This window comes from Lithobates pipiens, unplaced genomic scaffold (genome assembly GCF_037356315.1).
Source record: "Lithobates pipiens isolate NorthernLeopardFrog02 unplaced genomic scaffold, aLitPip1_a1.2 Scaffold_13, whole genome shotgun sequence".
Classification (NCBI taxonomy): Eukaryota; Metazoa; Chordata; class Amphibia; order Anura; family Ranidae; genus Lithobates; species Lithobates pipiens.
In genome coordinates this window covers 164,924,867-164,950,443 of record NW_027507718.1, presented here as the reverse complement: position 1 = coordinate 164,950,443, position 25,577 = coordinate 164,924,867, and the positions used below count along the sequence as shown (strand labels likewise).

The following is a 25,577-nucleotide window of genomic DNA, read 5'->3' as shown; positions in this document are numbered from 1 at the left end:
CCTCTGGAAAGGCTGACGACTGGAGGTTTGCTGGAAGGCTGAGAAATGCAGACAGTAGCTTCGGGAGCCGATCACTGAACAGGCAGAAGGCTGGAGCAGAGTCAGACGGTCCGGGTCAAGGTAAGTAGGCAGGTGGCAACAGGAGGCAAGAAGTGTCGGTAAAACTGGCAGAGGTCGGCAACGGAATCGTAGGCAGGAGAGATAGCGAGGTCAGGCAAGCCGGGTCGGGTTCGGAGAAGGCAGAGAAGTCAAACAGGCCGGGTCGGTAACGGTAGCAGGTAATCAGGTTCAGAATCAGGTATTCAGGCACTCAGGAGCTGAGACGAAACAGCGCCGCACCAGCGCGCTTGAGGAACCTTTAAACGTTCAGTGGCGGGAAGTAGCGCACGAACGCCACTCACGACCACGCGAACGAGCGCGCGCACGAACGGCACACACGACGATACATATTAACGTGTAAACGAACGCGCACACGAACGCGTACGCGAACGCGCAGGGAACACGCGTCGACGCCTGTGTGAACGCAGCTGTGCCTGTCTATTGCTGGTAAGTTCCTGACAGGAAGCATGGAGGCAGGAATTGTATTTTAGAAGGGCATATTTATATAGGGTGAAGTTTTGCAGGCATTTGGTTTTACGCCACAGTCGTGCAACGTCTCGATATTTCTAGTGTTGTCATTTTGCCAGGGTTGTAAAGGTCGGGGCCTGATTCTGCGTGTGGTTAGAGGAGCAAGTGCATCTAGTGATGATGAGTGAACTGTTGTAGACAGAGGTGGCCAGGTCAGGACAGGACAGGGGAGAGATTATGGAGGGATAGGTGGTTGGAGGCAAGGATACAGTGAAAGTAATGAGATTGTGATCAGAGAGAGGAAAGGGGGTGTTGGGGAGGTTGCCAGGGTTGCAGAGATGGAAGAATGGAAGGTCAAGGGTATTACCATTGGGGTGAGTGGACGTATGTGTCCATTGGGTTAGGTCAAAAGATGAGGTTAAGTCAAGAAGTTTAGCTGTATTTGGGCATTTTGACAGGAATGTTGAAGTCACCAAGAATGATAGTGGGTATTTCAGTGGAGAGAAAGTAGGGTAGTCAGGCAACAAAGTCATCAAGAAAGTGTGATACCGGTCCAGGAGACCAATAAATTGCTGCAATCCTCAGAGAATTGGGAGAAAACAGACGAATACAGTGCATCTCGAAAGAAGAGAGGGATAGAGAGGGAGGGACAGGAAGGACTTGGAAGATGCTTTGTGGGGATAGAAGGAAGCCAACTCCACCTCCTTTCTGTCTGTTGGGTGAGTCCAATGGAGACCACCATGGGAGAGGGCAGCAGGAGAAGCTGAGTCAAAATTTTAATGCCAGGTTTCTGTTATGGCGAGTATGTTAAAGCCATGAGAGATGAAGAGGTCATGTACAGATGTTAGCTTGTTACAGATGGAGCGGGCATTCCAAAGGGCGCATGAGATTGGTGGGCTGCTTTGAGCAAGAAGGGGGATAGAAATTAAACTGAATGGATTGCGGTGGTTGCCAAAGGGGGAGAGGTATTGGATATGTGGCTTGCATTTGGAAAATGGCGGAACAGGATTAGGAGAAATGTCACCTGAGACTAGGAAAAGGAAGAGGGCGGGGAAGGCAAGATGGGAGTGGGATGTGCATGAGCGCACGTGTCTAGTGGCCCTAGTGTTTATGTCAGCATGAAGCAAATGCAGGTGATGATGGGTGCCATAGTAGGGAGAGGGTAGGAGTGAGAGTGATATGTGCATGCTGCAGGGAAGAGAGGAGGGGTAGAGTAAAGATAATTTGAGGATAGAATACACCAATGTGAGAAGGAAGAGAATAAGGAGAATGTTAGTGGATAGAGAGTGGGAAACTGACTTTATATAAAATAAATGTCAAAAGCTGGTTTGCTTTTCGTCTTGCAGAGTGTACCAGAATTCTTGTTGTATCGTCATCCAGCTTTAGTTAAACTGTGTCAGTGAAACTGCGCATTGTGACAGAGCCACTCAGGACAGAGTCTGCGCCTTGCCCCTGTCTGCGCCACCCCATAGGCTGCTTTAAATTTATAGGGAGACTGAGCAACTGAGCAGGCATGTATTTCTCAGTTGGTCATTACTGGGTCTGATTTGAGACACCTGAATATGGGAGAGGAGCCAATACCAGACCAGCTACAGACACATGCTAGGGTCATAAAGTTAATTACTTCTCTTGATCATTTAAGCCAAATGGGGTTGAGAGTCAATCACCAGTAACATTGTTATTGCAGTGTGGTTATAGAGCTAGCATTAAATATAGAAGCTTAAAGATATGGCAGCAGAAGACATTCACCAAAAATATTACCGCAATGTCAGTTGAGTAGACATGTCCAGATGGATAGAAGGCATTAACCAAAAATATTACATAATATTACATATTATATATTGAATATATATGAGCAAGAGGTAATAATAACATTAAGGTATGTAACTAGTTGAGAGTGGAATGGGAAAAGATGGGGGGGGGGGGCTAAGGCAGGTAATATGATACACATTTTACAAACATGTTAACAACTATTGCCAATTTTTGTAGCACAAATTACAGTACTATTTGTAGGGCAGGGCCCCCTCTTGGGCACCCAATAGAGAATTTTTAGGGGAGACCCATGTTTGTGATAAAGTTGTGTTGACAGTGGTAATGACTTAAGGCTGGGTTCACACTAGAGCATGGAGAGGCTCACAGCAGGGATCCTGTGCATCTCCATTCACAGGTTTAGGTCTGATTTTAGCCAGAATTCTTGGCTGAATTTAGAACTGAACAGGCCAAAAGATGCGCAGGACTCCTGTGCAATTTGCACCGGAGCAGCTCTGGAGATGTGTGAACTGGCTCCATAGAGAGCTGGTCACAATCTCCTGCTATGCGAATTAGATGTGGGTTTTTAGTGTGAACCCATCCTAAAACCTAAGCCTACATATAGAGTGTAGGAGTCAGGTGCATGTAATGTACATAGTGCAGAAGCATATAATGTAGAGAGAGCAGAGCTCATGAGTGGGTAATGCAAGGGTCAGGATTGCATAGTGTACAAAGTGCATGGCCATCTACTGGTCTTTAAAGTATCAGTACTTTCAGCCAGATAATTGTGCACCCATTAATACTTTTTTCCCCTCATGATTGGTTATGGGGTAGTAAAAACATGCAGTTTAGCTGCGATTTTACTGCACCTTGGCTGCCCATCATAAATCTAGAATACAGCTAGAGGAGGCCATTCACATGTACAACAGCTGTGCTGGTTTGTGTCACAACCGTGTGGAATTTGGCTATTCAGGTCATTTGGGCCGGACCACAACCATAAACCAAACACTTCGCTTGCAGTTGTGGCTCATTAGCCCCATAATAAACTGTCACAGGTTTCAGGAGGTTGGGAATTATAATCAATAATTCGCTTTATAAAGTCATTGTAATGCCATCCATATTCCTGTCCTTTAACCACTACAATACAGGGCACTTTCGCCCCCTTCCTTCCCAGCCCAATTTTCAGCTTTCAGCACTCTCGCACTTTCAATGACAATTGCGCGGTCATGCTACAATGTACCCAAATAAATTTTTTATCATTTTGTTCGCACAAATATTTGAAAAAAAAACAATATTTTCTTTTTTCTATTTTAAAACAAATCCAATAAAATCGAATTTTGTCATACATTTAAGCCAAAATGTATTCTGCTACATGTTTTTGGTAAAAAAAAATTCAGTTAAGTGTATAATAATTGGTTTGTGTGATCACGGACATATGAATGCAAATGATCATGTACAGATGTGTGCAGGTGATCACGGACATACGTGTGCAGATAAACATTGGGACATGTGATTTTAGTGGGACATATGTGGGGGACATGTGTTTTTATTATTTGGGAACATGTGTGTTTACACTGTGTTTTACACTAGGTTGGTGATCAGTGAGTAAAAAGCTGTTAAAAACAGCTCATACTCACTGATCACCAGCCGGCTGCAGCAATCCGCTCTCCTCTCCTCAGCGAATAACTTCCGTGTGAGGAGAGGAGAGCCGATTGCCTAGCAACCGGCTTTTTGTTTACATTACATGACGGCTGTGATTGGACACGGCCATCATTTGATCAGGAGGGCCAATCACAGAGCCCTCCTGCTGATCCAAGATGTGCCGTGTCCAGGTGACACGAGCGCATCGGGATCACGCCGCTGCGCAGATACGCGGGCTCGATCCCTCTACTTCTGAAGAACGTTCAGGAACGTCCAGTCAGAAGTAGAGAGCTCCCAGCCGGCCGTATATATATATATATATATATATATATATATATATATATATATATATATATATATATATATATATATATATATATATATATATATATATATATATATATACATTGGCCGGGTGGGAAGTAGTTAAACATGGTAACAGTAAGATAACACTAATGCTGCATAGGTGTCAGGTTATTTTCACCCTGTTAAAAGGGCAGGAATATGCATTGTTGTTGTTGTTCAGTTGTTTAGTCGTGTCCGACTCTTCGTGACCTCATGGACCATATCTCGCCCAGGCTTTTCTGTCCTTCACTGCCACACGGAGCTTGCTTTTTTCATGTTCATTGTTTCAATTATGCTATCTATCCATCTTGTTTTCATCCTCTTCTCCTTTTTTCTTCCAGGTTTCCTAGCATCAATGTCTCTTCCAATAAGTCATCTCTTCGCATTAGGTGGCCAAAGTATTCACATTTTTCTGAATATTCATAAATTACAATATTTGAAAACTATGAATTTATGAATTTTCTCATTTTTGGATTTTGAATTTACGAAATTCGAAAATCCAGAAATTCAAAATTAGAAAATTAGAAAATCAGAAAATTCGTAAAAATCGAAAATTCATAAATTCGAAAATCCAAAATTCGTAAATTCGAAAATCTGAAAACCGTAAATTAGAAAATGTTTAAATTCTTAAACTCGAAAATTCGTAAACTCAAGAATTCAGAAAGTCAAAAATTCAGAAAATCAAAAATTCATGATTCATGAAAAATTTTTGAAATTCAAAATTTACGAATTTTCATGAATTTTGAAATTCTAAATTCAAAAATCCGGAGATACGGAAATTAGAATTTTTGTATTTTAAAATTTTCACATTTCTGAATCTTCGAATTTTTGAATTTCCGAATTTCTGTAAATTCAAAAATGTGAAAATGTGAAAATCTGAAATAGTAATTGACTAATAACGTAACTATCACTAACTATTATATTGGAATTTCCTTACAAACTTGGCTGTTAGTGAACGTAATGAATATGAATTGATCCGAAGTTAAAAATTTTCTAGAAAGAAAAAAAGGCCGTATCTAAACGAACGCAACGTAATGAATTAATAGTGATAAATAACAACAATAATAAAAAACTTTTTATTATTAATTAGTTCCATTCCATTTGTTTAGATGCAATATTTGTTATTTTGTCATAACTCATAACTCAAATTCATAACTTCGAATAAATTCGCATTCGTTACTTTCAATTTTAAATAATTTTAAATTTGAAAGTAAATTCTAATACCTATAATTTAATAGTTAGTTATTATTAGTTAGTTATTATTTTGAATTTCCGGATTTTGGATTTTAGAATTTATGAATTTTTGATTTTCAGAATTTTTGATTTTCTGAATTTTTGAGTTTACGAATTTTCGAGTTTACGAATTTAAACATTTTCTAATTTACGGTTTTCAGATTTTCGAATTTACGAATTTTGGATTTTTACGCATTTACGGATTTTCGAATTTCCAGATTTTGGATTTCCGGATTTACAAATTTACAAATATACAAATTTCGAATTTCCGGATTTTGAATTTTCGGAATTTCCAAATTCTAAATTGACGTATTTCAAATTTATGAATTTATGAATTTACGAATTTCGATCATAACGAATGACCCCCAAAAAAAAGAATGAAACTAAAACGAAAACAAACACATTTTTCGACAGTGGACATGTCTAATTAAGAGACTCTTTAGTTCTTCTTCACTTTCTGCAATTAGTGTGGTATCATATATATGCATTACAATGATGTATTAAAGGAGGAAAATGATTGATGATTGATAAGGAGCATAGGCTGCACAGGAACAGGCACTTCTATCAGCGCCCCAGTTTTTCTTTATTACTACATGTACAAAACCCTTCCTCACCGCAGTCATTGCAGGCTGCCGAGGAACTCTGCTCCATCCTTCACCTGCACCAAGATAGGAAGACTGCGGGATGAAGATTTAAGGCATGTGATGGACAGCAATCCTTGTGCACCCATTGGCTGAGGAGGCAGTGCAGCGTATAAGCTTTAGGCAGCACTGCTCGGGTTGTGAAAGAGGACTTTTAAAAACTCTGTGATGGGTGAATAGACAGGCTGTTTGCTATGCGGGAGCAATTGGAGAATTCACCTGGTGAATGGTGCTTTTTACAGTATACATCAAAATTCCTTAAGCCGCGTACACATGTAGCCGTCTGTCCGACGTACTTAGTCTGGCGGACGTCCGCCAAACTGTCCGTCGGAATTTTCGAACGGGCTACTTGCCCACACACGGCACTTTTTCAGCGGACTAATACGGCGTACTAAGTCCGCCGTACGAAGTCCACCGCACTTTCGAAATGAACGGACTCGCCCACACACGCGGAGGAAAGTCCGCTCATTTCGAGCGCGTCTCCAGGTAGGCGGGGCCCGCGAAGGAGACGTCGCTGGCCCCGCCGCCTGGTATGAACTTAACGGGGAACCCCCAACGCCGAAAAAAATCGGCGTGGGAGTCCCCCCCAAGTCCACAACAGACCCTTGTCCGAGCACGCTACCCGGCCGGCCAGGAAAGGGGGGCGAGCGAGCGCCCCCCCCCCTCCTTAGCCGTACCAGGCCGCGTGCCCTCAACATGGGGGGTGCCTTGGGGAAGGGGGGGCCGCGCGGCCCCCCCCACCCCAAAGCACCTTGTCCCCATGTTGATGAGGACAAGGGCCTCTTCCCGACAACCCTGGCCGCTGGTTGTCAGGGTCTGCGGGCGGGGGGCTTATCGGAATCCGGGAGCCCCCTTTAATAAGGGGGCCCCCGAATACCAGCCCCCCACCCTATGTGAATGAGTATGGGGTACAATGTACCCCTACCCATTCACCTGTAAAATAAAAGTACAAAAAAAAACACAACACACAAGATATTGCACAGCTCCGGGGGTCTTCCGTCTTCGGGGTTCTTCTCGCCGGACTCCTCCGCTATCTTCTTGTAGCTCTTTTACTAGTGGAGGAGTCCGGCTTTCTTCCTTGCCGCCGGCCTCTTCTCCCGACTTCGGGGGTCTTGTCCCCCTCTTCGGTTCTTCTGCCGGGCCACCGCGCCTTCTTATAGCTCTTACAGGCGGTGGCCCGGTCTTCTGTCGCCGCTGCCGCCTTCCATTCTTCTTCTTCTTCTTCTCCTTCTTCTCCTGGAGATGTTGACTCGACGCTCTCTCTGGCCACAATGCCAGGGACACGCTGCGCGGCCACTTATATAGGGACAAGGGGCGGTGTCACATGGCTTTATGTCACATGGGTTGGTCACATGGGTTGATGTCACATGGGTTGGTGTCACATGGTGATCCCGCCCCCTTACGATGTCACAGTCCCCATGTGACATCAACCCATGTGACCAACCCATGTGACATAAAGCCATGTGACACCGCCCCTTGTCCCTATATAAGTGGCCGCGCAGCGCGTCCCTGGCATTGTGGTCGGAGAGAGCGTCGAGTATACGCTCGCTCGCCCCCCTTTCCTGGCCGGCCGGGTAGCGTGCTCGGACAAGGGTCTGTTGTGGACTTGGGGGGGGACCCCCACGCCGATTTTTTTCGGCGTTGGGGTTCCCCTTTAAGTCCATACCAGGCGGCGGGGCCAGCGACGTCTCCTTCGCGGGCCCCGCCTACCTGGAGACCCGCTCGAAATGAGCGGACTTTTCTCCGGGCGGGAAAAGTCCGCTCATTTCAAAAGTACGGCGGACTGGCATACACACGGCCGGATTGTCCGCCGAAATGCGAGTACGGCGGGCAGATTGTTGTGCAAACCGAAATTCTAAGTCCGCCGTACTGTCGGGTCAAAAAAGTATGCCGGAGGCTACACACGGGGGGATTGTTTGGCGGACTTGAGTTTGCCGGACTTTTCCACTGGATTGTTTGATCGTGTGTACGCGGCATTCGACATCATTCACGCTAGCATTCTTTTCTAAAAGCAGGAGAAGTCTCCTCACCTGTCTGCCACCTGACCAACCCTAACCTGCATTCTGGTTTTCTTTTATCTCTGCTGTGTTCCAGCCTGTTCTGGTGAGGTTCACAGTCCCAAATCAATAAATAAACAAAGCGAAGTGATTCTAAATCCAGAATCCCTACATCCAACAAATTAATTAGTAAAACCAAACAATTAATATTGCTGATTGGTACGTTTGTCTATGATGTTTTAGTATGATAATGAAGCTGAGACTGACATTTAACTGGAGTACAACATGTTACCACTTTTGTGCACTGCAGTAAAAAGCATTGTGTTGCATATCAATGTTCACAGAATCAAGGCAGCCCATTTATTTTGCAATGGTTGCCAAGAATGAACATGCAACATTTTTTCAGAAGCAATGCACCACAATACACTGTAATGTGGTATGTTGCAATGCATGTGTTGCCTTAGTGTGTTGTGCCAATGCATGTAACTTGTAGTATTATGCTACATCAGTAATACACACATTATAGCAATGCATCCTTACAAAAAAAGTGCATTTCTCCCCTCACACTACAATGTACCAAACTTTAGCCACAGATGTAGAGTTATTAACCCAGATAGCAAGCAAGTGTGCGGCAAGTTTGAAAATGACTTTCTAAGCCTTTGCTAGACTTTCCAGGCTTTACAAGTTTGTTGAACAATTGCAGCAAGTCTGCATTGCATGACTCCAGATCAACTTTCTTTGCAAACATTCTGCAAGACTGCTTCAAGTTCTGGTTCAGTTATGTTGTGCAATAGTCATCCCACCACAAGGGGTCACTGTGGCTGAATTTTCATGCTGTAGACTTGCAGAGCTCTTGCTGTAGACTCACCACTGCAACTTTGCGCTTGCTATAGACATGCCACGCAAATTTGCTTCAAATTGGAAAAGTATCAACTAGAACTTGTGCTCCAAGTTCTCTGCAAGTGTAGAACTTGCCAGTGAAAATGTGCAGCAAGTTAACAGACTTACAATTCATCACTGCCACAAATTTGTCGCAAGTTATCCTTGCTATCTGGGACTACCTAGGCTGTAGGAAGTGCTGTTATTTACATGATTATGAATTTATACCTCAAAGTAAACAGTACTACTATCTTGTGTGAATTTAGGCATAGCTAACAATATGGCTAGATTGAGTTTTGATTTAATTCAATTTCAGAATTGGTAGCTCACCATTAACAGCTTCCCGACCAGCGCACACCGATATACATTAGCAGAATGATGCTGGTGAGCAAAAGGGCTTACAGGTATGTCCCCTTTAAGAAGCAGCATGAGCGCCCACCGCATTTTCTGTGACTGTGGGTCCCGTGGACTCGATGTCCGCAATCATGTCACGGAGAGGTAGAATGGGGAGACAAAGCATTGCCCCGTTCTGCCTAGCGATAGGACAGAGATCACTGCTCTCTATCATCGAGAGCAGTGATCCCTGTCACGATGAAGGTGTTAAGTGTGTCCTAGGGAGTGTGTTGTAGCCCCTCCCCCCACAGTTAGAATCACTCCCTAGGACACACTTAACACCTTCATTGCCCCCTAGTGGTTAACCCCTTCACTGCCAGTGTCATTTACACAGTAATCAATGCATTTTTATAGCACTAATCGCTGTATAAATGACAATGGTCCCAAAATAGTGTCAAAAATGTCCGTTGTGTCCGCCATATAGCATAATGTCGCAGTCCCAATAAAAATCGCAGATCGCCACCATTATTAATAAAAAAAATGTAAAATAAAAAAGCCATAAACTATGCCCTATTTTGTAGATGCTATAACTTTTGCGTCAACTAATCAATATGCACTTATTGTGATATTTTTTTTACCAAAAATATGTAGAAGAATACATATCAGGGAATACATATTTTGGGGGGATATTTATTATAGCAAAAAGTAAAAAATAATTCTTTTTTTTCAAAATTGTCGCTCTTTTTTTGTTTATATCGCAAAAAATAAAAACTGGTGATCAAATACCACCAAAAGAAAGCTCTATTTGTGGGGGGAAAAAAGACGTCAATTTTTTATGGGTACAATGTCACACGACCGCGTGACATTTCAGTTAACCACTTAAGGACCGCCGTATTGCCATTCTACGTCATCAGAATGGCACAGGCAGGCACAAGCACGTAGATGTACGTGCCTGCCTTCCAGCGGGTGGGGGGTCCGATCGGACCCCCTCCTGCTGGCTACGGCGGTCAGTTTCCCTCCGGGAGCGATCCGTGATGAGGGGATGGCCGTTGGTTTCTGGCCACCCCCTCTCGATCGCTCCTGGCCAATGACGAACTTCCTCCCACTGTGTATTGTTTACACAGGAAGGAGGAAGTGATGTCATTCTCCTCGGGGCGGTCTTTTTGACCGGACTACGAGGAGAAGACACAAAGTAAGTGCACCAAAACACTACACTGACACATAGGTACACGTAGGTACACAAACCCCCCCCCCGATCCCCCTCCCCCCCCCCAGTCACAGTGTCACTGATTGCATTGATCATTTCTTTACTGATCAATGCATTCAGTGTCAGTTGTAAAAGTAAAAACTGTCAGGGCAGTTAGTGTTAGGTCCAGGGTAGCCCCCTATCACCCCCCAATAAAGATTTAACCCCCTGATTGCCCCTAGAGTTAACCCTTTCACCCCCTTTTGCCAGTGTCACTAAGCGATAATTTTTCTGATCGCTGCATCAGTGTTGCTAGTGTCGCTAGGTAGCTAGTTATTTTTTTAGGTTCACGGCCAGGTTTTTATATCGCTAGGTACCCCGATATACTACCCAATAATGGTTTTAACATCCTGATTGCCCCTAGTTAACCCTTTCACCCCCTTTTGCCACTGTCACTAAGCGATCATTTTTCTGATCGCTGCATCAGTGTCGCTACTGTCGCTAGGTAGCTAGTTATTTTTTTAGGTTCACCACCAGGTTTTTATAGCGCTAGGTACCCCGATATACTACCCAATAATGGTTTTAACATCCTGATTGCCCCTAGTTAACCCTTTCACCCCCTTTTGCCAGTGTCACTAAGCGATCATTTTTCTGATCGCTGCATCAGTGTCGCTACTGTCGCTAGGTAGCTAGTTATTTTTTTAGGTTCACCGCCAGGTTTTTATAGCGCTAGGTACCCCGATATACTACCCAATAATGGTTTTAACCCCCTGATTGCCCCTAGTTAACCCTTTCACCAGCGATCACAGTATAAGTGTCACTGGTGACGCTGGTTAGCCAGTTAGTTATTTAGGTTCCCCGTCAGGTTTTTATATAGCGCCAGGGACCCCCATATACTACCTAATAAAAATTTGAACCCCCTGATTGCCCCTAGTTAACCCTTTCACCACTGATCACCGTATAAGTGTTACGGGTGACTCTGGTTAGTTTGCTTTTTATAGCATCAGGGCACCCACCATTTATTACCCAATAAAGGTTTAACCCCCTGATCACCCGGCGGGTGATATCAATTAGGTTTTAGGGTCAGGGTCTGCGTCGCCCCAGGCAGCGCTAGGTTAGTGCCAGTACCACTAACACCCACGCGCAAAGCATACACCTCCCGTAGTGGTATAGAATCTGAACAGATCAATATCTGATCTGATCAGATCTATACTAGCATCCCCAGCAGTTTAGGGTTCCAAAAAAACGCATTGTTAGCGGGATCAGCCCAGATACCTGCTAGCACCTGCGTTTTGCCCCTCTGCCCAGCCCACCCAAGTGCAGTATCGATTGATCACTGTCACTTACAAAACACTAAACACATAACTGCAGCGATCGCAGAGTCAGGCCTGATCCCTGCGATCGCTAACAGTTTTTTTGGTAGCATTTTATATTTAAATCCGGAAGGCAGTGCTTGGTTTTCGGGGTCCCGTACGTGGCTAGGCTCCCAAAAAGTCCCCCACATGTGGTATCCCCGTACTCGGGAGAAGCAGCAGAATTTATTTTGGGGTGTAATTTGACTTCTGCCCATAGCATGTGTGAGCAATTGTCAGGTCACCTAGAGCCCAGGTGACAGGTGCACACCGTAGGGTTGGGGATGCACCGCAAGGCTGTGGACCCTACGGCTGACGGCTGCAGACGGGGGACAGATCCCACTGGGGTAAGAGCGTAAGATTCCCCGGGGCGCGGAGTCTAAGAGCCAGCTGGTGTTCACCAGAGCTTCGAGTGGTGAAGATGGTCTTGGCTGCAACTGGCTCCAGGTCACGACCCCCAGGGTCCCCCAGCTCACACCCACAGTAGGTAACAGGAGGATAGGGATGGTGAGGGACAAAGCCAAGGTCGGGGCCACAAGCAGAACAGAATAGTCGGGTACACGCCAATAGGTCAGGGTCACAGGCAAGCAGGGATGGTCAGAACACGCCAATGTCGGTAACGGAAATCAGAAGCAGAGCACACGACAGGAAACAGGAAGCTAATACACAAGGGTTGATCAGCAGGATAGGCTAGCAGTGCAAAGGTTAATATAGTGTAGTCTGATAGGGGCTAGGGTGGAGCCATTCCAGAGGAAGGAAATAAAAGCAGTCAGGTGAAGCTTGGCTGGTCTCTAGAAATGAACACATGCAGACAGGTAAGGAGAACAACTCTAATGCATAACCATGACAGTACCCCCCCTCTTACGAGGCCTCCCCCTCCCCCGCCTGGGACCAGGTTTAGAGGGGAACTTCAAATGAAACTTCCTCAACAGACGAGGTGCAAAGACCTCGGAAGCCGAAATCCACGACCTCTCCTCAGGACCAAAACCTTTCCAGTGCACGAGGTACTGGAGAATGCCTCTACAGAGTCGGGAATCCAAAATTTGGCTAACCTCGTACTCCTGATCATCCTCAGAGACCGGTGCTATGGTAGGGGAAGGACGAGAGAACTTATTGAGGACTAACGGCTTTAGAAGGGCAACATGGAAGGAGTTAGAGATTTTGAGGCTTTTGGGAATCTGGAGCTTGAAACAAACCGGATTCAGTTTAGAAATTATGGTGTATGGACCAATGAATCTTGGGGCAAATTTGAGGGAAGGAACCCGGAGTTTGATGTTCCTGGTGGAGAGCCAGACTTTGTCTCCTGGCTGAAAAGAGGGTGGCTTACGCCTGCGACGGTCAGCAAAACTCTTGAATTTGTTGGCAGCTTTCTGGAGGGAATCATGAACGTCAGCCCACATGGAATTGAATGATTCCTGAACAGTAGCCAAAGCTGGAATGTCAGAAGAACAAATCATAGGAAGGGGAAGCTGAGGATGTCTTCCATAAACAGTGAGGAAGGGTGTTTTCTGAGAACTGACGTTAACATGATTATTGTGGGAGAACTCAGCCCACGGTAATAGTGATGCCCAATCATCATGATGGGCAGAGACCAAGGTACGGAGAAAGACCTCTAACTCCTGATTAACTCTCTCAGTCTGGCCATTGGATTGGGGATGATAAGAAGAGGTAAAATCCAAGGTAATGTCGAGGGATTTGCAAAAGGCTCCCCAAAAACGAGAAGTAAATTGCACACCCCTGTCCGAGACGACATGCGAAGGAACACCATGAAGGCGGAAAATCTCTCGTACAAAAATGGGAACCAAGGCAGGGGCAGAAGGGAGACCAGGAAGAGGAACAAAATGAGCCATCTTGGAAAACCGATCGATTACTACCCAAATGGCCGTATTATTCTCCGATAGTGGAAGATCAGTGATAAAATCCATGACGATATGAGACCAGGGCTCCTTAGGAATGGGCAAGGGCATGAGAAGACCAGCAGGGGCTTGAGTGGAAGATTTAGACTGAGCACAGACGTGACAAGCCTTAACATAGTCTTTAACATCCGAGCGGAGATTAGGCCACCAGTAGTGACGACTGATAAGCAGGAAGGATCGGAGGAACCCAGCATGACCTGCCATCTTGGAATCATGTCCCCAACGAAGGATCTTGGTTCTTAGCTCCGTGGGAACAAAGGTCTTACCAGGAGGAATCTTTGATTCCAGGGTGGTAGAATGGGCAACAATGCAAGAGGTAGGAATGATCGGCTCAGGATCAGGGTTGGACTCCTCGTCCAAGGTGTCAAATGACCTAGAGAGCGCATCAGCTCGACCATTGCAGGAACCAGGTTTGTACGTAATCGTGAATTTAAAACGAGAAAAGAAGATACTCCACCTGGCCTGTCTGGGGTTCAGACGTTTAGCATTCTGTAGGTACTGTAGATTCTTATGATCAGTAAAGATCGTTATGGAGTGAGGGGAACCTTCCAAGAGATGACGCTACTCCTCCAACGCCAATTTAATTGCGAGAAGTTCCCGATCACCAATGGCATAATTTCTCTCTGCCTGAGAACATTTTTTGGAGAAGAACGCACATGGTTGACGTTTCTTCTCAAAGTCCTGAAGAAGCACAGCTCCCACCCCCATCGAAGAAGCGTCTACTTCAATAAAAAATGGGTCTTCAGGATTTGGTCTCCTCAAGAGGGGTCCAGAGACAAAGGCCTGTTTCAGATCGTGAAACGCAGAGACAGCCTCGGAAGACCAGTCTTTGGCATTAGCACCCTTCTTGGTCAAAGCGATAATAGGCGCAGCAATGGAAGAGTAATTCCTTATGAACTGCCTATAATAATTTGTGAAGCCAAGGAAGCGCTGTGTGGCCTTGAGGCTAGCAGGAAGGGGCCAGTTGGTAATGGCAGAGACCTTTCCGGGATCCATGCGAAGACCCTCACTAGAAACAAAACATCCCAGAAACAGGACCTCGGAACATTCAAAGGAACATTTCTCCATCTTGGCATAGAGATTGTTCTCTCTAAGGCGCTGAAGTACGGTGCGTACATGGTTTCTGTGAGCAGGCAGATTTTGGGAAAAGATGAGAATGTCATCCAGATAGATGACAACAAACTGGTACAGTAGATCCCTGAATATTTCGTTGACAAAGTTCTGGAACACAGCTGGAGCATTACACAAACCAAAAGGCATAACCAAGTACTCGTAATGCCCGTCCCTAGTGTTAAATGCGGTCTTCCATTCGTCACCTTCTCGTATTCGAATGAGATTGTATGCACCTCTGAGATCCAATTTAGTGAAAATGGAAGCCCCCTTCAACCTGTCAAATAGCTCAGATATTAGAGGTAAGGGGTAACGGTTTTTAATAGTCACAGCGTTTAAACCTCTATAGTCAATGCAGGGCCTGAGGGTGCCATCCTTTTTGGCAACGAAAAAGAACCCTGCTCCTGCAGGCGATGAGGATTTCCGGATGAAACCTCTCTCCAAATTCTCAGCGACATACTCAGACATGGCTTGGGTCTCTGGAATGGATAAAGGGTAGGTACGACCCCTGGGCAGGGTTGCTCCAGGGACAAGGTCAATAGCACAGTCAAAAGATCTGTGAGGAGGAAGTACCTCAGCAGACTTCTTACAGAACACATCCCGGAAATCGCTATAAGCCGCAGGAAGATCGGACGAGACAGATGTGGTAGCAATGGGAAGTTTCCTCTTGGGGGTCACCTTGGAAAGACAAGACGAGAAACACGAAGGACCCCAGGCCAGGATCTGCCCAGATACCCAGTCCACATGTGGCGAGTGGAGCTGCAGCCAAGGAAGACCCAATACAATGGGGGTAGAGGCCTTGGGTAGGATGAGGAAGGAGATCCACTCCTGGTGGAGTATCCCTACCGACATCCTAATAGGTAGCGTCTGGAAACGGATAGGACCCCCTGGGAGCACAGTGCCATCAATTGCCGAGACTACTAGTGGAGTAGCGAGGGGAGAAAGGGTAAGCTTCATAGAAGAGGCAGTTCTCCAGTCCATAAAATTGCCGGCAGCCCCGGAGTCCAGATATGCTAGGACTGATTGGGGAGAAGTGCCTACATGGAGGAATACCGGAAGAAGGAGACGAGAAGGTGATGTTTCTGGGTCCAATACTCCACCTTCCAAATGTATTAGACCCGAGCGTTTCCCGGACGGAGCGAGCAGGAGTCACGAAAATGACCCTTTCCCCCACAATAAAGACACAAGCCCAGAGTTCTGCGTCTAGCACGTTCTTCGGGGGTTAGTCTGGTCCGGCCCAGCTGCATGGGCTCCTCAGCAGACGGAGGATGCTCCACAGGGCGACGGGGAAAAAGCTCAGGCTGACTAGAACCTGGGGGGTGCTGGCGTCTTTTTTCTAAGGACCTCTCCTGGAAGCGAATGTCAATTTGATTACATAAGGAAATGACTTCGTCTAGACCGGCGGGGATAGCTCTTCCTGCTAATTCGTCCTTCACTCGGTCTGAGAGACCATGTAAAAAGGTTGCGACCAGGGCCTCATTGTTCCAGCTCAATTCCGCTGTAAGGATACGGAACTGAAGTGCATATTGGCCCACTGAACCAGATTCTTGGCGAAGGCGTAAAAGGGCACTAGCTGCAGAAGAAACCCGAGCTGGCTCCTCAAAGATGTTACGAAAGAGCTTCAAGAAGTCGGACAGGCTGGAAACCACTGGATCATTTTTCTCCCACAGGGGGGCAGCCCAGGCTAAAGCTTCACCGGAGAGGAGGGAAATGATATAGGCTACCTTTGCCCGATCGGATAGAAAGTTTTGAGGCTGGAGCTCAAAATGAATGGTGCATTGGCTGAGGAAGCCCCTGCAGGCCTTGGAGTCCCCAGAGAAACGGGACGGAGCAGGCAGTACTAATGAATGCGTGGATGCGACTGGTGCGATAGGTGCAGTCGCAGACTGTACTTGAGGCTGCGGGTTCAGGGTTCCCAAGGAAGCCTGTAGCTGCTCGAAGCGAGAAGCCAGATCCTGGAGGAATCGCATCACCTGAGTCTGATTAGATTCCTGGGTCTCGAGTCTCCGCACTATGCCCTGCAATGGATCGACTGCGGGGAGCGGCACGTCAGCCGGGTCCATGGCTGATCAAACTGTCAGGTCACCTAGAGCCCAGGTGACAGGTGCACACCGTAGGGTTGGGGATGCACCGCAAGGCTGTGGACCCTACGGCTGACGGCTGCAGACGGGGGACAGATCCCACTGGGGTAAGAGCGTAAGATTCCCCGGGGCGCGGAGTCTAAGAGCCAGCTGGTGTTCACCAGAGCTTCGAGTGGTGAAGATGGTCTTGGCTGCAACTGGCTCCAGGTCGCGACCCCCAGGGTCCCCCAGCTCACACCCACAGTAGGTAACAGGAGGATAGGGATGGTGAGGGACAAAGCCAAGGTCGGGGCCACAAGCAGAACAGAATAGTCGGGTACACGCCAATAGGTCAGGGTCACAGGCAAGCAGGGATGGTCAGAACACGCCAAGGTCGGTAACGGAAATCAGAAGCAGAGCACACGACAGGAAACAGGAAGCTAATACACAAGGGTTGATCAGCAGGATAGGCTAGCAGTGCAAAGGTTAATATAGTGTAGTCTGATAGGGGCTAGGGTGGAGCCATTCCAGAGGAAGGAAATAAAAGCAGTCAGGTGAAGCTCGGCTGGTCTCTAGAAATGAACACATGCAGACAGGTAAGGAGAACAACTCTAATGCATAACCATGACAGCAATATATCATTTAGTGACAACTTTGTGCAAAAAAAAAAAGTTTGTAATATTCCCGCAACTTTTGGCAAAATATAAAATATTCCATGGACTCAACATGCCTCTCAGTAAATAGCTTGGGGTGTCTAATTTCCAAAATTGGGTCATTTTGGGGGGTTTTGTGCTATTTTGGCATTTTATGGCCTTCGAAACTGTGATAGGTAGTGAGGAGTTAAATCAAAAATTTGCACCCTTAGAAATCCTGAAGGTGGTGATTGGTTTTCGGGGTGCCGTGCGCAACTAGACTCCCAAAAAGTCCCACACATGTGGTATCCCCATACTCGGGAGAAGTAGCGGAATATATTTTGGGGTGCAATTCCACATATAACCATGGCATGTGTGAGCAATATATCATTTAGTGACAACTTTTTGTAAAAAAAAAAATTATTTTTTATTTTTTGTCATTATTCAATCCCTTGGGACAAAAAAAAAATATTCAATGGTCTCAACATGGCCCTCAGCAAATAGCTTGGGGTGTCTACTTTCCAAAATGGGGTCATTTGGGGGGGTTTTGTGCCATCTTGGCATTTTATGGCCTTCAAAACTGTGATAGGTAGTGATAGGTAGTGAGGAGTAAAATAAAAAATGTATGCCCTTAGAAATCCTGAAGGCGGTGCTTGGATTTCGGGTCCCGTACGTGGCTAGGCTCCCAAAAAGTCCCACACATGTGGTATCCCCGTACTCAGGAGAAGCAGCAGAATGTATTTTGGGGTGTCATTTCACATATGCCCATAGCATGTGTGAGCAATATATCATTTAGTGACAACTTTGTGCAAAAAAAAAAGTTTGTAATATTCCCGCAACTTGTGGCAAAATATAAAATATTCCATGGACTCAACATGCCTCTCAGTAAATAGCTTGGGGTGTCTTCTTTCCAAAATGGGGTCATTTTGGGGGTTTTGTGCTATTTTGGCATTTTATGGCCTTCGAAACTGTGATAGGTAGTGAGGAGTTAAATCAAAAATTTGCACCCTTAGAAATCCTGAAGGTGGTGATTGGTTTTCGGGGTGCCGTGCGCGACTAGACTCCCAAAAAGTCCCACACATGTGGTATCCCCATACTCGGGAGAAGTAGCGGAATATATTTTGGGGTGCAATTCCACATATAACCATGGCATGTGTGAGCAATATATCATTTAGTGACAACTTTTTGTAAAAAAAATTTTTTTTTTGTCATTATTCAATCCCTTAGGACAAAAAAAATAAATATTCAATGGGCTCAACATACCCATCAGCAATTTCCTTGGGGTGTCTACTTTCCAAAATGGGGTCATTTGGGGGGGGGTTTGTACTGCCCTGCCATTTTAGCACCTCAAGAAATGAGATAGGCAGTCATAAATTAAAAGCTGTGTAAATTCCAGAAAATGTACTCTAGTTTGTAGACGCTATAACTTTTGCGCAAACCAAAAAATATACGCTTATTGACATTTTTTTTACTAAAGACATGTGGCTGAATAAATGTTGCCCTCAATGTATGACTAAAATTTAGTTTATTCGATTTTTCTTATAACAAAAAGAAGAAAATATCTTTTTTTTTCAACATTTTCGCTCTTTTTCCATTTATATCGCAAAAAAAAAAATCGCAGAGGCAATCAAATACCATCAAAAGAAAGCTCTATTTGTGGGAAGAAAAGGACGCAAATTTCGTTTGGGTGCAATATTGCCGCGCAATTACCAGTTAAAGCAGCACAGTGCGAAATTGGAAAAAGACCTCTGGTCCTTAAGGTGTTTATTGGTCCGGAGCTGAAGTGGTTAAAGTGACACAGTGCCGAATCGCAAAAAGTGCTCTGGTCAGGAAGGGGGTTAATAACCACTTCACCCCCGGAAGTTAAGTAAACCTGTCACAGACTGATGACATGATGAAAAATAGCCCTCAAAATATTGGGAGCTAAAGCAGCAGTCCAAATATTTGCAGATACAATTGTAAATCTTGACGTTATCTTTTATGGTTGAGGTGATTCATTTACCTGTAACAACAATTGAGTATTGTCCTTGATAAATATTTTTTTTTTAAATTTGCACTAACATCCACATTTTCAGCACAAGCTTTTGGGGTGTAACTCCTTCTTCTAAGGCCCAAGCAGTTAAAATTTGAGCTTGCTCCTTCCACTTCCAGCCTTCATATTTATCTTTTAATGAGATAGGTGAACCCACAGACTAATAGGGAGGGTCAAGAGATAGTAAAGAATGGGGCCAAGCTAGACTTTTACTGGAAGTCAAGATTTGCAACTTCACCTGTTTATAACTCTTTTTAAGTTGCAAAGGTTTCATTTCAATGTAATATTTTATGAAAACAATTACACTTTTTTGCCACATATTTATGCAACAAGCAATTTTAACATATTGTATCTATGAGTCATTTTCTAGCACTGTTAAAAATATGTATGTGTAGAAACAGTATGCCTCTAAACCTAAACTATTCTTTTTAATTGCAGTGAGAAAGAACTTTCAGATGTTACCAGCACCTCAGGTAAACTTTTCTGAATTTATCATCTTGAAGCATTGAAAATTTTTGAAGTGCGGCTTGCTTGTAAATAAATGTTTTTTAAAAATGACTAAACTACCTAATTAACTAACTATAGGGTTACAGTCTGTGCCTTTGGATCGCTAAGAAAGGGGATATGATGAACATATGTCCATGAGAAGGGGACCAAGCTTATTCTGGACTCTTCCTATATATATTGTACAGACTCTTACACGCTTAGTATTTTTGTGTTTTGTTATTGTTTATTTAGGCATCAGATAGTTCAACCAACTATTCTATAACATAACAGTGTAATTATTGCAAAGGCAGTTGTTACAATGGGAAATTATGCTGGACACAATAAATAAAGTTACGAAATAACAATGCGGTTACATGGTTCTCTGGAACCACCTGACTAGACTCATTCTAAGCCAGCAATCAGACCTGCAATAATTTGCTGATACATGGTCAGTTTATATTCAGAATGGGTTTAAGACAGTTTAAAGAAAAATATCTTTAGACATGAAACTCAGTAATGCAAATATGAAGTGAAACGTAATTTTAATGTTTGTTGTAGATTTCACTGTTTGATAGAAAAAAGTTACACATAAGGAAGGTTGCTTTTAGCTGCTGTGAAATAAATCAGAGACTGAGCTTCTGCTCTAATAAGGTATGGAGTTGTTACTGTGCCATCTTTTATGCCTCCCCCCCCCCAAGTTGACTTACCGCTTATGGCCAAAGTAATTTATACATTTTCTAATGGCATTTGATCAACTATTTTATGTTATTAATAACATGCATCTATAGTTAAAGTAGTCCTTAACCACTTACCGACTGCCTCCTGTACATATACGTCGGCACTTGAAGAGGGATATCTTGGTAACGGCAGCAGCTGCTGCCACAACCGAGATATCCATCTTTACAAGAGGCTGTCCTGTTTATGATAATGTTGGTCTCCGTGGCAGGTTCACTGTGAGATCACCGTTATCGGCGGCGGGAGAGATGCCACCCCCCTCCCGCCCCTCCCACCGCTCTCCCGCCCCTCCCACCGCTCTCCCGCATCCTCTGCCGCTTACCGGAGCCTTCGTTAGCGGCGGAGGCGATTGGGTCCTGCACGCTGCTGGTTATGGAGATGAGTGAGGCTAAGATGGCCCCACTCGTCTCTATACCATAGGAGGGCGGAAGTGACGTTTTCATACCTCTTAAAGGAACATTTTTTCAATGTCATTTTTTCAAATGACATTTTTTTATTGCATTTAAGTCCAAATATGAGATCTGAGGACTTTTTGACCCCAGATCTGATATTTAAGAGGACCTGTCATGCTTTTTTCTATTACAAGGGATGTTTACATTCCTTGTAATAGGAATAAAAGTGATCCAGATTTTTTTTTTTTAAATGGTGTAAAAATAAATAACATCAAGTAAAATAAATAAGAATTTTTTTATTTTTTTTTAAAAACCCCCGTCCCGATGAGCTCATGCGCAGAAGCGAACGCATATGTGAGTAGCGCCCGCATATGAAAACGGTAGTCAAACCACACATGTGAGGTATCACCGCGATTGGTAGAGCGAGAATAATAATTCTAGCCCTAGAACTCCTCTGTAACACAAAACATGCAACCTGTAGAATTTTTTAAATGTCGCTTATGGAGATTTTTGAGGGTAAATTTTTGACACCATTCCACGAGCGGGCGCAATTTTGAAGCATGACATGTTGGGTATCAATTTACTTGGCATAACATTATCTTTCACAATTGGGCTAATTTTACTGTTGTCTTATTTTTTTATTTAAAAAAGTGAATACGGTGTGAAACAAAGTATTGCAATGACCGCCATTTTATTTTCTAGGATGTCAGAAAAAATATATATATATAAATATATAATGTTTGGGGGCTTTAAGTAATTTTCTAGCAAAAAAAAAAATGTTTTAACATGTAAACACCAAGTCGGAAAAAGAGGCCTGGTCCTTAAGTGGCTAACTCAAAAAAAGATTGGTTATCTTAAAGGAAACAAATAGAAATGTTAATTGCAGGGGCGTACCTAGAGCATTTGGCACCCAGGGCCCATCCTATATCTGGCACCCCCCCCCCCAACTGTAAAAACACCCACAAAAAAACACCCTCCTCTGCCAAGATCAGTGTTTTTTAATTCTGCTTTCTATTTTAAATGGCGCTGTTGGCTACCGAGTAAACCGGAAGTGACACTGTGCTGTCGCTTACAGTTTTCTACATCGGAGACCTGATCAAAGGCAAATTCGGCTTTGTTCGGGTCTCTGGCCAGCTGGCTGGTGGCTCAAGTCTGCAGGTGGGATGGGAGACCTGGGCGGAGCTGTGGGGGGATGAGGACGTCCCCTCCCGCTCCTTGTAATAACAGCCGATGCTGTTCATCCATGGTAGCCAGTGACAATAGACAGGACAGGACAGAGGTGTCAGTCACTCAGGTGTTAGCAGATGCCACATTTTTGGACAGATTGTGCCGCGGTCCAGAAAGTGGAGAGCTGGACTGGAGCTGCTATGAGGGAGACATCAGAGTGATACAGCTGACAATACAAAGTATGGCCCATGTCTACTGTCCTCAGGGACAGATCTGATCCAGATATCCCACTGTATGGCGATCTCTGGATCGGATCTGTCCCTGGGGACAGCATTGGCATTGATGATTTGATTCAGATTTGGGAACTGACCTTCTGACAAGGCGTGTTGCTTGCTGGACCGTGGATGGGATCTGATGGCCGCAGGGAAGATGGCAAGATGCCGCTGTGACCTGCTGCTTGCTGGATGAATCTGATGGCTGCAAGATGTGGGTGTAAGTCCCCCCCTTTATCAGACCAGCTCATCTACTCTATACCTGGTTTGTGAACACAGCAACACCACCCCCCCTTACCAGGTAAGATCACAGCTCAGCTACTATAGGTGGGTGGTAGACACACAGCAATATACAGCACACACATGCATTCTGCAACCTGTATACAGCACACACCTGGATTCTGCAACCTGTACATAGCACACGCCTGCATTCTGCAACCTGTACATAGCACACACCTGCATTCTGCAACCTGTACATAGCACACGCCTGCATTCTGCACCCTGTATACAGCACACGCCTGCATTCTGCAAAATGTATACAGCACACGCCTGGATTCTGCAACCTGTACATAGCACACGCCTGCATTCTGCAACCTGTACATAGCACACGCCTGTATTCTGCTACCTGTATATAGCATAAATCTGGATTCTGCAACCTGTATACAGCACACGCCTGGATTCTGCAACCTGTATACAGCACACGCCTGGATTCTGCAACCTGTATACAGCACACACCTGGATTCTGCAACCTGTATACAGCACACACCTGGATTCTGCAACCTGTATACAGCACACACCTGGATTCTGCAACCTGTATACAGCACACGCCTGCATTCTGCAACCTGTACATAGCACACGCCTGGATTCTGCAACCTGTACATAGCACACGCCTGCATTCTGCAACCTGTACATAGCACATGCCTGTATTCTGCTACCTGTATATAGCACAAATCTGGATTCTGCAACCTGTATACAGCACACGCCTGGATTCTGCAACCTGTATACAGCACACGCCTGCATTCTGCAACCTGTACATAGCACACACCTGTATTCTGCTACCTGTATACAGCACACGCCTGGATTCTGCAACCTGTATACAGCACACGCCTGCATTCTGCAACCTGTACATAGCACACGCCTGCATTCTGCTACCTGTATATAGCACAAATTTGGATTCTGCAACCTGTATACAGCACACGCCTGGATTCTGCAACCTGTATACAGCACACGCCTGCATTCTGCAACCTGTACATAGCACACGCCTGCATTCTGCAACCTGTACATAGCACACGCCTGCATTCTGCAACCTGTACATAGCACACGCCTGCATTCTGCAACCTGTACATAGCACACGCCTGCATTCTGCAACCTGTACATAGCACACGCCTGCATTCTGCAACCAGTACATAGCACACGCCTGCATTCTGCAACCTGTACATAGCACACGCCTGCATTCTGCAACCTGTACATAGCACACGCCTGCATTCTGCAACCTGTACATAGCACATGCCTGTATTCTGCTACCTGTATATAGCACAAATCTGGATTCTGCAACCTGTATACAGCACACGCCTGGATTCTGCAACCTGTATACAGCACACGCCTGGATTCTGCAACCTGTACATAGCACACGCCTGTATTCTGCTACCTGTATATAGCACAAATCTGGATTCTGCAACCTGTATACAGCACACGCCTGGATTCTGCAACCTGTATACAGCACACGCCTGCATTCTGCAACCCGTACATAGCACACACCTGCATTCTGCAACCTGTACATAGCACACGCCTGCATTCTGCAACCTGTACATAGCACACGCCTGCATTCTGCAATCTGTACATAGCACACGCCTGCATTCTGCAACCTGTACATAGCCCACACCTGGATTCTGCACTACCTACTACACAGCAACCCCCCCCCTTCTATGACAGGCCAGCACAGTAAGGATGGCAGGACAGACACACTCCTCCAATGTCTTCTCACAGCTCACACATCCCCTATCACCAGCTCACCTCGGCTCTCAGCTTCAGCTAGGGAGGTTTAGACTCTGGAAGATGATGTGGACACAGAGTGTAACAACAACCACCCCTGCGCTGAATGATGACACACTCAGCTCGGCTGCTCAGCAGTGGTGGGTGGAGCTAGCAGGGGAAAACAGAAACTAGACCATACTATTTCGGCCGCAGTGCTGGGGGTGTTCCAGCTCACGAAAAACTCACAAAAAACAGAGCAGCCAGAGCCAGGGATTCCCTTCAGGATTATGTCAGATGGTCTGAGTGCAGAGTGAACCCCATAGCAATGGCACCCAGCCACTTACACCCCCCTCAATGTGTGGCACCTGGGGCGGAACGCCCCCCCGCCCCCTGCTTGGTACGCCCCTGGTTAATTGCACAGGTCAATTTCTTTTCCTAGAGCTGAATAGCTGTATATCCCCATTGTGTGATCTAAAAAACCTGAAAACATTGCCTGTTGGGTGTACTTGAGGACTGAGGTTGAGAACCACTGATCTAAGACAATGTTGGCCTGACTGCTAGTCTCACAAAATTTGGAGTAAGATTGTCACTACTGTGTTGCTTGCTGGATAGAAAGATGTACCTTAGAATATGCAGCACAGGGATCTCACAGTTTCTGCTTTTTTTCTGGTGATCGGTGCTTTTTTTTTTTCCATAAAATTTTATTGAAGTGAATAAAACATACAGAAATACATTTTCCAGATGATGTCAAAAGAACAGTTAGGAAATAATTGGTAGAATATTGAATCACATGAAATATTTCAGAACTAATGAAGTAAGATATGGGTTTGTCATCAAGATTGTACATACATGAAAACTGTTGTTCATCAATGGGGTGT

At 45.2% G+C, this 25,577-nt stretch overlaps 1 protein-coding gene across 1 annotated transcript in view; it reads left to right on the top strand.

Annotated features, from left to right (window-relative positions):
- Window positions 1–25,577, top strand: part of LOC143974426 (FYN-binding protein 1-like) — a 449,689-nt gene that overhangs the window by 400,484 nt on the left and 23,628 nt on the right. The window contains exon 15 of the mRNA XM_077475803.1: window positions 20,112–20,146. Within this exon, the coding sequence (XP_077331929.1) occupies window positions 20,112–20,146 (35 nt within the window). The remainder of the gene's footprint in view (window positions 1–20,111; window positions 20,147–25,577) is intronic.